Raw genomic sequence first — 13,914 nt, 5'->3', positions numbered from 1 at the left:
AGTGTGTTCATTTCCTAAGATTTCCTCTCTCTCTCCCTCTCTCTCTCCCTCCCCTTTCTCTCTCTCTCTCCCTCTCTCTCTCTCTCTCTCTCTCTCTCTAACTCTGTCTGTCTGTCTGTCTGTCTGTCTGTCTGTCTGTCTTTCTCTCTCAGTACACTTCAAAGACGTGGAAGCTGCATACTCAGAAAAGAACGACAGAGATGAAGATGATGAGGAAGAGGAAGAGGAGCAAGCCCCTGACCCTCAGTCAGCTCCACCAGATAGCATGTTCATATTTAAATCAACCAACCCGTAAGTTCTCATGACCCAGCACAACATCTCCCCGTCACGAAAACATTACGAGTGCTCACGCCAGAAATAGCACCGTTCTTACGGGCGTGTCAGTGTTTCGTTGCGTGGACGTTGTCGGAGCTGACAGTGCCGCACTTAACGGCTCTGTAAATTATACTGATCCTTTTCCTGACTCTGAGGCTTCACCATGCAAAAAAAAAAAAAAAAAAAAAAGGAAAAACTTTCAAAGTGGATTAAAAAAAACAAAACCCGTTTTAATGATGCCATTTTGCACTTACGATTGCTGAAGTTCATGTGCTGTGCTGTAGACGACGCGTAACATTAAAGCCAAAATTCAAACAAAGATGAAAGCAGGTCATGGGGTATCTATAACGTCAATCCTAACAATCCTAGTGTCCTCTGGCAGGGTATAAACGTCTCTCTGTCATTTCCTGTCTCGTGACCAATAATCATACCTATGAATTTCTTATTCTCCTCCTCTTGTTTCAGTATTAGACGAATATGTCATTATGTGGTTACTTTGCGGTACTTTGAGATGACCATCCTGCTGGTGATTGTGGCCAGCAGTATCGCTCTTGCGGCTGAAGACCCTGTGTGCACCAACTCTGAAAGGAACAGGGTAAAAAAAATGAAGCTTGTCAATTCTGCATCCCATAGACCTTATAGACCGCTACTATTTTTGCTTGTATTGGATCTGCGTTTCAGTTTTAATTTTTTGGGTTATGTTTATTGTATTCCCAGGTTCTGCGTTATTTTGATTATGTCTTCACGGGTGTCTTCACCTTTGAGATGATTATAAAGGTACATTCTTTTAAAATATGTATTTGTGTGAAGCATTTTTGTTGAATCAGTAATATTTGACTGCACTGTACTCCCCTATGCAAATGGATGTCTTTTAAAACTGTGAAATGTAACTTTCTAAACAAACCAAGTTAGAGTTAGATATTATTTACAAAAACATCTTGGCCATCTGATCCAAAATGGAAGCATATGGTTGACCTGCTGGATGTGTGTGTGTGTGTGTGTGTGTGTGTGTGTGTGTGTGTGTGTGTGTGTGTGTTTCTGCTTATTTTAAAGATGATAGACCAAGGCCTAATCCTGCACGACGGCTCGTATTTCCGGGACTTGTGGAACATTCTGGATTTTATAGTGGTGGTGGGCGCCCTGATTGCCTTTGCTCTTACGTGAGTCATTGTCACGTGGACTCCACACGCCTGACTAACCAAACGATTCAAACCAACCTCCTCGTCACGGGGGGTGGGGGGGGCGTTATTCAGACTGAGGGTTTCATACGTGGGAATGAATCCAAATCTATACGTCATGTCATGTTGAAAACAACATGTGACATTTGACAGTAATGTTCTGTTTGAATTCTTTAAGAGCGCATACTCATATTGCAAAGAATTACATAAATATTACACACCCACAACAGCTTCATGGTACATTAGTACATCAGACACAGAAATTTGTTACACGAATTTGATATTTGTCTGATATTATTTTAGTACCTCACTCAAAACTGATTTTTGATGAACTCTGGGATTATCGATGGTGTGTCGTAATAGCATCAGAATTTTCAGGACTAAGTGCGGTAAAAAAATACCTTGACCATAAGCAAGGAAATATTGCACGTGCTTTATTAGATCAGACTTATAACGCCTTCTAACAACTTGTAAAGATGTTTTGTGGTTTTCAGATGAAGATTATAAACCTTTAAATTATAAACCTACATCACAGATATAGTTAAATGCAAAGATAGCTATGTATCCCTCACTCCATTTTTATAGAAGCACACATGGACACATGGAATGAACTTCTCGTCATGGAATTTACGACTTTGCATGAAATCTAGCATTTTCCATGTGCCGTCTCAGGCTATCGCACTTGAAACCTGTCTCCTACGGGCGTTTCCGTAGGTTGCAAACAAAGTTCTCCGGTGTACATCTAGGTGACGCTGCAGTGCAATCGAGAATTTTGTATATCAGTGTTGTCAGCGTATGCTTTATGGCTGTTTATATGACTGTTTCTCTTTTTAATTCCTCTTTTCTCTGTTTATCCATGTGGATTGTATCTCTTTTGGGGGATCCCAGGAATGTCATGGGGTAAAAACAGTCACTGCTCATTCTTCACACTCGTTTTTTTTTCCCCGTCCGTTTCGTCTTTTGTGAGTTTCCCCTCAGCTAGGCATCCGTCCGTCCAATTAGGCTAGATATTCTTTTTCTCATTAGGTTCAAGTACATGACCTTAACGATAAATTTATAGAAACAAGGCTTCAAAACGTGAACATGTCAACCAGTAGACTTTTGTCTCAGTGTTTTATTTAGCTAGATTTATTTTGATTATGTTTTATTCATTTTAGTTGCAGGATAATTGAGGTGAAAATAAACAATGAGTCAACATTTGTCTCAATGAACCAACAGTGTGAGGACTGAAAAGATTGAATAAAACACTGAAATAAGCACCATGGGCAGGAGGAAAAATGCCATTCAGATTATGCATAAAAAATAATTCATAGTCATTCAGTTGAAAGAAAATGTTAATTGTTTTCAAAGTGTCTACATTCTGTGTTATGTGTGTGTGTGTTTCATACTGTGTTGTGAGTTGAAGCTAGTCTTTGTGCGTTCTGCTTTGAGGTTACATGTGTGTGAGTATGCATTTCATCGTTACCTCTTTTGAACTGGGACTTTTCTTTTTGGTTTTCACGCTATCAGAAACAACAAGGGTCGAGACATCAAAACCATCAAATCCCTTCGGGTTCTCCGAGTACTTCGGCCGCTTAAGACCATAAAAAGACTGCCCAAACTTAAGGTAAACACACGCATCTGTCCATACCTTAGACATACAATGGTCTAGAACATTCTCTGTTTCAACCAGTTTGCCCAGTTAAGTTTGTTTGCCCGTTGCTGAGCATTCAAATATACTGTGTGTTTTTGGATTTTGCATATAGAATCCAGACAGCACTTCCATACAACAGATCACACACAACCATCTATCAAAATCACTGTCAGTTTTCAAAGGTTCATTTAGATGTGAATCTTGTGATCACATTGATGTTTACATGTATTTATTTAGCTGATGCTTTTATCAGAAATGACTTATAAGAAGTATACTACATATTAAAGAACTTTGGAGTAAACCTGAGGTTAACTGCCTTGGTTAGGAACAGTGAATAGTTGTGTTTGGGTCTTAAACCCTTACCAGTCTTCAGGTTAACAAGCTCTTTCCCTCACCAGTCTACAAGAAAACAGGGGAACTTACTCATAAATATATTGGCATAGTTCGGGGATAAAATGTTTCCTTAAGTTGGTTTGTTTTTTTTTCTTTCTTTTTTTTAAAAATTTCATAAAGGTAATGCATGCCAATATAATTCATATTTTTCATGATGCGTCGCTGGCGTGTGCAGGCGGTTTTCGACTGTGTGGTGACCTCCCTGAAAAACGTCCTCAACATTCTCATCGTCTACAAGCTGTTTATGTTCATCTTCGCCGTCATCGCCGTGCAGCTCTTCAAAGGAAAGTTCTTCTACTGCACCGACGGCTCCATGAGAACCCAGAGAGAATGCCAGTGAGTGACTGAGACACGCACGCACACACACACACACACACACACACACACACACGCACACAAACATGAACCCACACACGCACAAACATGCACCCACACATACACAAACATGGCGCCCACACATACACACAAGGGACAAAATGTCCACATCAAAACTTCTGCGATCATAATTGCCAACCTGTGTTTCACAGTGTTTCTGTAAAGTGAGAGCTGTGGATATTTGTTGATATTTCTGATGAGTATTGGTGACTGGTAATGTTTTTTTTTGTGTCTGCTGTCCACAGAGGTTTTTACATTGACTATGGGAGAGACAGAAAGGAGCTGAAGAAGAGAGAATGGAAGAGACATGAGTTTCACTATGACAATGTAATGTGGGCCCTGCTCACCCTTTTCACAGTGTCTACTGGAGAAGGCTGGCCACAGTTAGTACATACACTCACACACACACTACAACAAATGTTCACTTAAACACACACAATGTGGATTCTCACACACACACACACACACACACACACACACACACACTACAACAAATGTTCACTTTAACACACACAACAACATGGATTCTCTCTCACACACACACCATGCATACTACAACAAATGTTCACTTAAACACACACAACAACATGGATTCTCACACACACACATGCACGCTACAACAAATATTCACTAAAGACACCCAAAACATGGATTCTCTCTCTCTCACACACACACACACACACACACACACGCACGCACACACACACTACAACAAACATTCACTTAAACACACACCACAACCTGGATTCACACACACAGACACACACACATACACAAATACACACTCTGCAGACCAAACTGTTGGTTATCAATCTGTCCCTGCCCCTCTACCCCTTGTTTTAGCCCTTGATCATCCCAGCTGACTGGGCTAAAGAAAGGTACGATGATTAGCTGATCAGTGAAATCAGGTGTGGTCGTGCAGGGCCAAAACCGAAATGTGCAGGGTGTTGTTGGTGAGGTTCTTAGGAGCGGATTGGAAAGCAGTGAACTAAACCAGGGGTTTTCAAGCTGTGGGGCCCGCCCACCTGGTGGAGATGGGGACGCGAGCACTTGTCAAGGGGGAGGGGGGGGGTGCAAGGTTAAGAGATTTTTAGGCGCAAACCAACGAGTACAATGAAAAAAACAGGGGGGGGGGGGTAGTTCAAACTTAGACAAAGCAGAGGGGGGAGCATGTTGAAAAAGGTTGAAAACCCCTGAACTAAACCACCTCTTTCACTTATTAAATTCAGGTTTGGAAAACCTTTGTCAGTTGTTCACACTATTACGCTGTGTGTGTCTGTGTGTGTGTGTGTGTGTGTGTGTGTGTGTATCTCACATATCCCAACCCTTCTCTTTCAGGGTCCTTCAGCACTCCGTAGACGTTACTGAGGAAGACCACGGCCCCAGTCAGGGAAACCGCATGGAGATGTCCATCTTTTACGTGGTCTACTTTGTGGTTTTCCCTTTCTTCTTCGTCAATATCTTTGTCGCCCTCATCATCATCACTTTCCAGGAACAGGGGGATAAGATGATGGAGGAATGCAGTTTAGAGAAGAATGAGGTAAATGAAGGTCCATTAATCTTCTACATGCCAGTGCTGCTTTGTCTTTCCAGAATATTACCTTTCATGTGCAAGCCATACCCTGAGGTCACAGACAAGAATTCGAGATGAACTAATTTAGTTGTGCTCGGTATTAATCCCAGAACACGTGCTAAACAGGGCCTAGGCTGTCACCCCGAGATGATGAAAATGTATGAATTCAAAAAAAGAAAAACTGTCTCACTTCATGTCTTCAATTCTCTCTCTCTCTCTCTCTCTCTCTCTCTCTCGCTCTCTCTCTCCCTTCCCCAGAGGGCTTGTATAGACTTTGCCATCAGCGCTAAGCCTCTGACACGATACATGCCCAAGAACAGACAGACGCTTCAGTATCGTCTGTGGCATTTCGTGGTCTCTCCCTCATTCGAGTACACGGTCCTCGTCCTGATCGCTCTCAACACGGTTGTCCTCATGATGAAGGTAAGGAGGGACATTTAAGAAGTGCCAGAGCTTATAATAATTCAATATCTAAGTCTTGTCTAATCAGCTTCGGTCCTGGCAATCCACAGAACAAGCCATTTTTGCTCTAGTCCAGTGTTGTAACACCTGATTTAACTTATCCACAGGTTAACGAGCCCTTCAGCTAAATATGCTGATATAAGACATGAGAATTATAATTAAGGCCAAAATGTGCAGTTTATTCGGTCCCCCAGGATTAGAAACACTGATTTAAAATGTCTATATCCAGATTTAACAAAAAGCAAATAATCCTACTTTTCTAAGAGAGGTAGTCGATTATGACAGCTCCAGTGATTCTCCCTCCCAAAATTACACGTTTGGCCAAGGATTTCTCTCTTTAAAGTGCACTACTAGACATACTGGGCTTCTGTAATGTACTGGAATGGTCCAGATGTAGTTAAAACTGTTTGTCTATTCAGGTCTACAGAGAGCTTGTCAACATAACTCATTTTTTGCTCTGTTTGTATTAGATGTCTCTGAAATCATCTAAATTCCATAACAGTCTTCAAGGTTATGCCTCAGTAGATGTGTCAAAATGATATGAAAATAAAACATTTCAATGGGTTAGGAATTGTTTGCTGGAGAATTTGATGTTTAATTAGATGTATTTGTGGGACATACTCAGGTTTGTTAGTTAATTGCTTAGTTAATTCTTTATTTCAAGGTCGGAAAAGTTTAGTTTAGTTTATTTGTTTATTTTGCTTTATATCTAGTACTACTCAGCACCGGCTGCGTATGACATGATTCTGAAGCACTTGAACACAGCCTTCACTCTGCTCTTCTCTCTGGAGTGCATTCTGAAAATCATGGCCTTTGGTTTTATGGTGAGTAATACAAATTGTCTTGGTGCCCCCCCCCCCCCCCCCCCCCTTTGATGAGAACGTTTACCAGAACTCGTCAGCGTGACAGATGAGTTAGCATAAAGCCGGCGGATGCTTTACTAATGAGGTTATCATAAAAACCCATCATTTTTGTTTTGGTTTTTTTTTTCTCTAGAACTTTCTCCACCCACCCACACGAACATCACATTTGTCATGTTATTTCTTCTTGCAGAATTATTTCAGAGATACTTGGAACATCTTTGACTTCATCACGGTGCTGGGCAGTATTACTGAGATAGTGGTGGATTTGCAGGTAAAGATGAAGTATTTTCACCATTACAAACAAATGACCTTTAACAGGTGATTGTGTCAATCACGGAACTGGAACCCATATGTCAGTGTTGATTCAAATGCATGTAGTAGGATTGTGCTCTGTGACCTCTTCGCTAACAGTCCCTTTTGCCCTCATTGTTATTCTGCGGTTTAACCGTTTTTTCCTCTGTCCTGTAGTCAGTGAACGTCATCAACATGAGCTTCCTGAAGCTTTTCCGAACAGCCAGACTCATCAAGCTCCTAAGACAAGGATACACAATCCGAATCCTGCTCTGGACCTTCGTACAATCGTTTAAGGTCTGCATGTGTGAGTGTGTGTGTGTGTGTGTGTGTGTGTCTGTCTCTCTCTCTCTCTCTCTCTGTGTGTGTGTGTGTGTGTGTGAGAGTGTGTGTGTGTCTCTGTGTGTGTGTGTGTGTGTGTGTGTTGTCTCTATTTTCCTGTGTTTACAAATAACTGCCACAATTGCACCTTTACACATGCACATCTAAATATAGTAGCGTATTCAGTGAAATGTCTCATTCCTTCTCTCTCTCTCTTCTCTTCAGGCTCTCCCCTACGTCTGCCTGCTCATCGCTATGCTGTTCTTCATTTACGCTATTATTGGTATGCAGGTAAGAACTCTGAAGTTATCATCCTTTGCATTAGTATCTATAGACAAGCTGGCACAGAGATGGGCATGCTGTACTTAAATGGAAGTTGTGGGGGGGCGGGGGGGGGGGGGGGGGGGGGGGGTTCACTATAATTAAAGTAAAGAGTGGGAGAGTTAATCGTACCTTGGACAAAATGCCTCTGTCTCTCTCTCTCTCTCTCTCTCTCTCTCTCTCTTTCTCACAATGCTAGTCTTCTGAGAGTTCTGGAATACCCAACACCCAACAGATTCATTCCTGAGCTCCTCTGAACACCTCACATTGCTAATTATGATTATTATTATTGTTATAGAGGTGAATGATATAGTGAAGATTCAGCAAAGTTAAATGAACTGTAAGGGTGTTTATATTGTCCCGGTCTGGGGCATTGTGGATATTTGTAACACTGGTAAATCAGATAACATGGATAACTGGTATATTTGCTCTGTGCAGATCAGATGTAATGGTTTTCTTGGCCCTTCATTTGCCTTTTGAGTTGGCAATGAGCTTCTGTGCGGTACGTCTGGGCCTGCATTGTGAAACGAATGTGTCCTTTCCGTATGGTACGACAGGTGTTTGGAAACATTAAACTGAATGATGAAAGCCACATCAACCAGCACAACAACTTCAAGACCTTCTCCGGTGCTTTGATGCTCCTCTTCAGGTACGCGTCAGTAGCTGTTCCAAACTATTCAACAAAACAGGATTCTTTAAACTCCAGTCCTTGAGGTGCAAAGACCTGCTGGTTTTTATATCAGCTATGGAAGCTGTTGGCTGAAATGTACATGACATCTAATTACAATGTTGAAGGCTAAAACTAGCAGGGCTTCAAAGACCGGACTCAAGTGTCTTCACTGTAAAAATAGTGACCTGATGAGTCAAAATGAATGAATTCATCACCTGAGCTTGTTGTCTGATCTTCATACATTTTTCAGGCAAAGTTTTCAGTGGTGCTTAAAAGGAGGTATTTTATAAGGGGAATTTTGGATGTCTACAGCAAATGTCAATTGTAAATTATACATAAATGCTTGGGTAAGACAAATCAGGACCGCCTTTCCATTGAAAATCCAAAAGAATCCGAGTATTTGAAAGTATATTGAGCAGGGGTTTTTTTCTAGCTCAGCTGTTTTTGCTAGTGTGCTTGTTAGTGTGAAATATCATAAAAAAAAACACTGTAAAAAGTGAAATTAATTTGTTGCTAGTCTGTGTAACTGCATTGATCTGCTAGTCTGTTTAATGAGTAACAACTTGCTCTGCTGACAGTTAATTAGCCCCTCGCGGCTCTGTCGCAACCTGAACCCATGTAGGCCTGTTATTGCCGTTGTCATCGCCGCCTAATTAGCTAGCTCAATGTGTAGGACAAACATTTCAGGAGAGGACAGAAAAAGGTAGGGCTAATAATGTGCTTTTAGACAGCTAATTATGACTTCTAACACAGCAAACAAGGCATGCAGTGAACAAGGCAAACAAATGGAGCAAATGCACTGCTGATTTTTCCATTCTATGAGCAATATACGCTGTAATCGGAAAACTAGCTTACAAATCAGTAATGGAAACATTGTTGTTCTATAGCTTTGAGAGGAATGTGTTTTGGTATCTTTAAAAGCCCTCTATGTATGTATGTATGTATGTATGTATGTGTCTGTCTGTCTATCTATCTATCTATCTATCTATCTATCTATCTATCTGTCTGTCTGTCTGTCTGTCTGTCTGTCTGTATCTGTCTGTCTGTCTATTTGTCTGTCTGTCTGTCTGTGTGTATATGGATCAGTCTATCCTTCTGTTTTGTATGAAGTTCTGTGTTTGCTTGCAGGAGTGCGACAGGGGAGTCATGGCAGGAGATCATGCTCTCCTGTCTTGGCGGAAAGGAGTGCGAACCCGATCCTTCCATAGCCCCGCCCTTCACATCCCCGGATCACGAAGGGGGTTGTGGCACCGACTTCGCCTACTTCTACTTTGTCTCCTTCATTTTCTTCAGCTCCTTCCTGGTGAGGGATTATTTTACTTATATGTAACAGAATGGAATGGAATTTGATTGATGTAATTCGTTTTTGTTCAGGCAGCTGTTGCAGACCGTTTTGAGATTACACATTAGGAACCGAGGATGTTGAGGCCCAAATATGATGAAATGTCTTCCTGTTTTTGTTTTTTGTTTTTTGTCGTAAGACTTGAATGGTTTTTTTATATGTATATAATGGTCTTCTCAGGGTAAATACATGACCACTGTATAAATAACACTGATTTACGTCCTACACATGTATTTCGCTGTCTTCAGATGCTCAATCTGTTTGTGGCTGTGATTATGGACAACTTTGAGTATCTGACACGTGATTCATCCATCCTTGGCCCGCACCACTTGGACGAGTTTGTTCGTATTTGGGGGGAATACGACCGCGCTGCATGGTGAGTGACAAACCGTGGCTTCATTAGTCTGTTGTTGTCACTGGTTGATGGTGTTTACTTAACGTATTTTCTATTTTTCACCTGTGCAGCCGTTTTCTACTCTGTTTACCTCTCCCTTTTCCATCTTCAGCGGCCGTATTCACTACACCGCCATGTATGAAATGCTTACGCACATGTCACCACCGCTTGGCCTTGGGAAGAAGTGCCCTGCCAAAGTCGCATATAAGGTAAAGGGATAAACACAGCATCTACAGTATAGACTTACATATGGAATTTCTTATATCTAATGCATAATATGAACACTGCAGGGAAGACTTAAATCCATGTATCCTAGTACATTTGGGACCACATGAAATATTTGCTCCAAGTTTATATTCTCACATAGACATATCTAGATTAATAATTTGATTGATGGGTAAGACATTAACGATGCATTGTAACTGTAGATTGGATATTGGCAGTATTGTCAGAGACACAAATTTATGGCTGACAAACCCTCTTTAGCGTTGATGAGCATTGATAACCATTTTTGGCCATTGATAAGTGTTTGTTTTTTGTACAGAGGCTGGTTTTGATGAACATGCCTGTGGATGAGGACATGACTGTACACTTTACCTCCACCCTGATGTCTCTGATCCGCACCGCCCTGGAGATCAAAATCGCTCGAGGTCAGACAGAGTGGTGAACAACTGTGTTTTACTGATTTGATACTCTATCTATCTATCTATCTGTCTATCTATCTATCTATCTATCTATCTATCTATCTATCTATCTATCTATCTATCTGTCTCTCTCTCTCTCTCTCTCTCTCTCTCTCTATATATATATATATATATATATATAGAGAGAGAGAGAGAGAGAGAGAGAGAGAGAGACATATATATAAAAACATATGTAGAGACATACAATATATACAGCATACTATATATATATGTATTGTAACATATAACATATTTCGATCTGTGTGCTGAAGGAGGGGAAGACCGGGTCCAACTGGATACTGAACTACAGAAAGAGATTAGCATCATCTGGCCACACCTCTCCCAGAAGACCTTAGACCTGCTGGTGCCAATCAACAAAGGTGCCACATGCAGCATTACACTGTAAAACTCTGTACTCACTTACACTGTAAATTGGATGCCGCAACTCATTGGGGGCATAATAGCAAGAAAAGGACAAGTCGTTAGAAAATGTTAATTCTTCTGCAGAAATTGTTCTACTTTTTTATCTTGGCAGTCTCTGCATTTATTTTGTACACCAACGCCCCATTATCTTGGTTAATGTGTTTATTGTGTGAAATTGTGGATGTGGTCTTGTAGACACAGACATGACAGTTGGAAAGATTTACGCCTCTATGATGATCATGGACTACTTCAAACAGAGCAAAGCCAAGAAACTGAGACAGCAAGTCGAGGAGCAGGTCAGCCAAAATAAATAAATAGATAAATTAAGAAAATAATAACACTGAAACTCCCTCATTGCAGATCTTAATGAGATACTTAAGAAATAATAACAGAGTTTTGATCTAGTGGTTGCAAATTAGCTGCTTTTGGGATGAAATTTGTTTACCTCATTAAACATTCTCTTTTTAGCTCATTAAACAACATTGGGATGTCTTTTTAAACGTTTAATGGTGTTGCTGTCAATGTGAATTCTTTTCTAAGCATTGAAATATTAACAGTGATTGTTTTCTTTCTCTGTTCTGTGCAGAAGAGTACCCCTACACTTCCTCTAATCACTCACAATGCAGGTTCAGCCCTGTGAGTCCCAATGTCCTCCCTGTTACATGAGATTATCCTTAAAGAAGCGTTTACCGCTTACAAAGTTTGAACGTTGTTAGCAATTCAGATTTATTGGTCATTCATCTTCTCTCAGAAACATCAGTGCGAATAGCGACTTTGTGGTGGTCAATATCCCATCCTAGTAAGTGTGTTACAAGCATTGCATGTATGTATGAATTTCTGATGTTTGCGTTCCATCTTCAGAACCAGAGGTGGGTTTGTGGCACTGAGCCCTATTTCCCCTCAGGAGCTATTCATCCAGCAAATGGCACAAGACAGAGAACGTCATGAGGACCATGAACAATCACTGGTAAGAAATGGCTTTGGCAACAGATTTACCAAAAGTCCAGACCACCAGTCTTGGGGTAAGGGATCAAATGCCTTAGCAACAACTATTAGTCATCAGATTGACTGTAGTGAAATACGGTGCCCTCCCCAAAAGGAGCATTTAGGGAGCATTTGTTTAAAAAAAAAAAAAAGAAAAAAAAATTCAGAGAGCCAACCATTGAGCCTTGCAGCATCCCACACTAATATTTGGAGGAAAGAACTTGGAGAACTCACTTTTCCCTCGTTCTCTCTCTCTCTCTCTCTCTCTCTCTCTCAGGTGGAGATTGATCACAGTGTGGTGAATAATCCGTCATCCACTAGAGAAGAGCGAGAAGGGAATGATTTGTGGCATGAGGAACAATCTCCCGCACGACTATTTCGACCACGACACAAGAGCTACAAAGCAGCCGGTTAGTCTTCGCATATTGACACTGATGAATTCTACCTTCCATATGAATTTCTTACATTATGCACAATCTTTCCCCTGTGCCATACAGTATCCTGTTCTGAACAGAGGAGTGCTCAGGCCCACACACGCTCTCCTAGTGAAGAACGGACATGTGCACTCACCAAACAGGTGCGTTTGGTCTGTTGACCATCGCTGAAGCCATACATACACCTCGGGCTTTATTTTTTTTTACAAACTCACTAAAAGCCTTTCCATTGTCTTGTGTGCTCTTTAACTACATGTTTTCTGAATGAAACATATTCATGTTCATCATCAAAAAACCCGTTGCTGAAATCTTTCAGTGACCATTTCTTTTTCATTTCCAGGGAAACAGCTCTGATAGCCCTGTACCTTCCACATCAGAATCGAGCACCCCTAGTGGCAGGCACCACTCATCTCAGACCCCCACCCCTTCCCGCCCCCACATCTCTTACTCGCCTCTGGTGTGCCGCACACACCCTTCATCGCAAGAAGATGATGACGTCGAGGAGGGAGATAGCCCACAGAAGCTGGGACGCATTCGAGATGCTTCGTGGGATGGAGGTGCAGAAGAACAGGAGGTGGAGGAAGGACAGCAGGAGGACACAGACAGGGAAGACGAAAACTTCCTCAGCTCCTCTGCACGTCGTTACCCCTCAGAACCTTACCTGGCCCTTCAGGAGGAGGAACACAGTCCGGAACCTTCCGGTCCGATGGAAACTCTCACCTTCGAGGCAGCAGTGGCCACCAGCTTGGGACGTTCCAACACAATCAGCGCCTCGGTGCACATGCGCTCACGCCTGGGCTGGCAGATACCCAATGGACACTTCCGGAAGCGGCTGGCCCAGAGTGCCTCGTTGGCTGCTTGTGAGACTCTAAGTGACACAGAGGACGATAAATGCTAGGTAGAGGTTGAAAAATATGAAGAAGAACAAAGTATTATGAAGGATATGCCAGAATGATCTGGTATATTGGTTATAAGGAACGGTAAAGGACATGAAAGGTGCAAATATTTACCTTTAAGCATTTGTATTTTTCTCATTCCATTGCCTGCTCTCTCTGAAAAAAAGAACCTTTAAAATCCATATAACTTAAAAAGCAGAGAGGTGTCTTAACACTATAATTATAGCTTCATCATTTGTGGAGGCATACCATTTAAAAGCCATTTAAAAGTCATTTATAAAGCCATTGAAAAATGAACATTTTGAAAATGAAAAAAATGCTTGTATGCCCATCGAACATCTAAGTAATGAAGCTTTTGTACAC

At 41.4% G+C, this 13,914-nt stretch overlaps 1 protein-coding gene across 1 annotated transcript in view; it reads left to right on the top strand.

The window, feature by feature from the left end:
* The window catches only part of cacna1eb (calcium channel, voltage-dependent, R type, alpha 1E subunit b), a 31,751-nt gene extending 18,198 nt beyond the window's left edge, over positions 1-13,553 (top strand). The window contains exons 21-46 of the mRNA XM_030791767.1: positions 153-291; positions 781-910; positions 1,033-1,092; positions 1,369-1,475; positions 2,382-2,393; positions 3,003-3,099; positions 3,695-3,855; positions 4,140-4,277; positions 5,233-5,434; positions 5,726-5,890; positions 6,643-6,753; positions 6,983-7,063; positions 7,261-7,380; positions 7,630-7,695; positions 8,283-8,374; positions 9,524-9,698; positions 9,986-10,113; positions 10,244-10,340; positions 10,676-10,781; positions 11,087-11,194; positions 11,433-11,533; positions 11,827-11,873; positions 12,099-12,204; positions 12,499-12,631; positions 12,719-12,798; positions 12,996-13,553. Of these exons, the coding sequence (XP_030647627.1) occupies positions 153-291; positions 781-910; positions 1,033-1,092; positions 1,369-1,475; positions 2,382-2,393; positions 3,003-3,099; positions 3,695-3,855; positions 4,140-4,277; positions 5,233-5,434; positions 5,726-5,890; positions 6,643-6,753; positions 6,983-7,063; positions 7,261-7,380; positions 7,630-7,695; positions 8,283-8,374; positions 9,524-9,698; positions 9,986-10,113; positions 10,244-10,340; positions 10,676-10,781; positions 11,087-11,194; positions 11,433-11,533; positions 11,827-11,873; positions 12,099-12,204; positions 12,499-12,631; positions 12,719-12,798; positions 12,996-13,553 (3,320 nt within the window). The remainder of the gene's footprint in view (positions 1-152; positions 292-780; positions 911-1,032; positions 1,093-1,368; positions 1,476-2,381; positions 2,394-3,002; positions 3,100-3,694; positions 3,856-4,139; positions 4,278-5,232; positions 5,435-5,725; positions 5,891-6,642; positions 6,754-6,982; positions 7,064-7,260; positions 7,381-7,629; positions 7,696-8,282; positions 8,375-9,523; positions 9,699-9,985; positions 10,114-10,243; positions 10,341-10,675; positions 10,782-11,086; positions 11,195-11,432; positions 11,534-11,826; positions 11,874-12,098; positions 12,205-12,498; positions 12,632-12,718; positions 12,799-12,995) is intronic.
* The last annotated feature ends 361 nt before the right edge of the window (positions 13,554-13,914 follow it).

The sequence above is a fragment of the Chanos chanos genome, chromosome 14 (assembly GCF_902362185.1).
Source record: "Chanos chanos chromosome 14, fChaCha1.1, whole genome shotgun sequence".
NCBI lineage: Eukaryota > Metazoa > Chordata > Actinopteri > Gonorynchiformes > Chanidae > Chanos > Chanos chanos.
The sequence above is the reverse complement of the archived record's forward strand: the minus strand, read 5'-3'. Positions and strand labels throughout refer to the sequence as shown.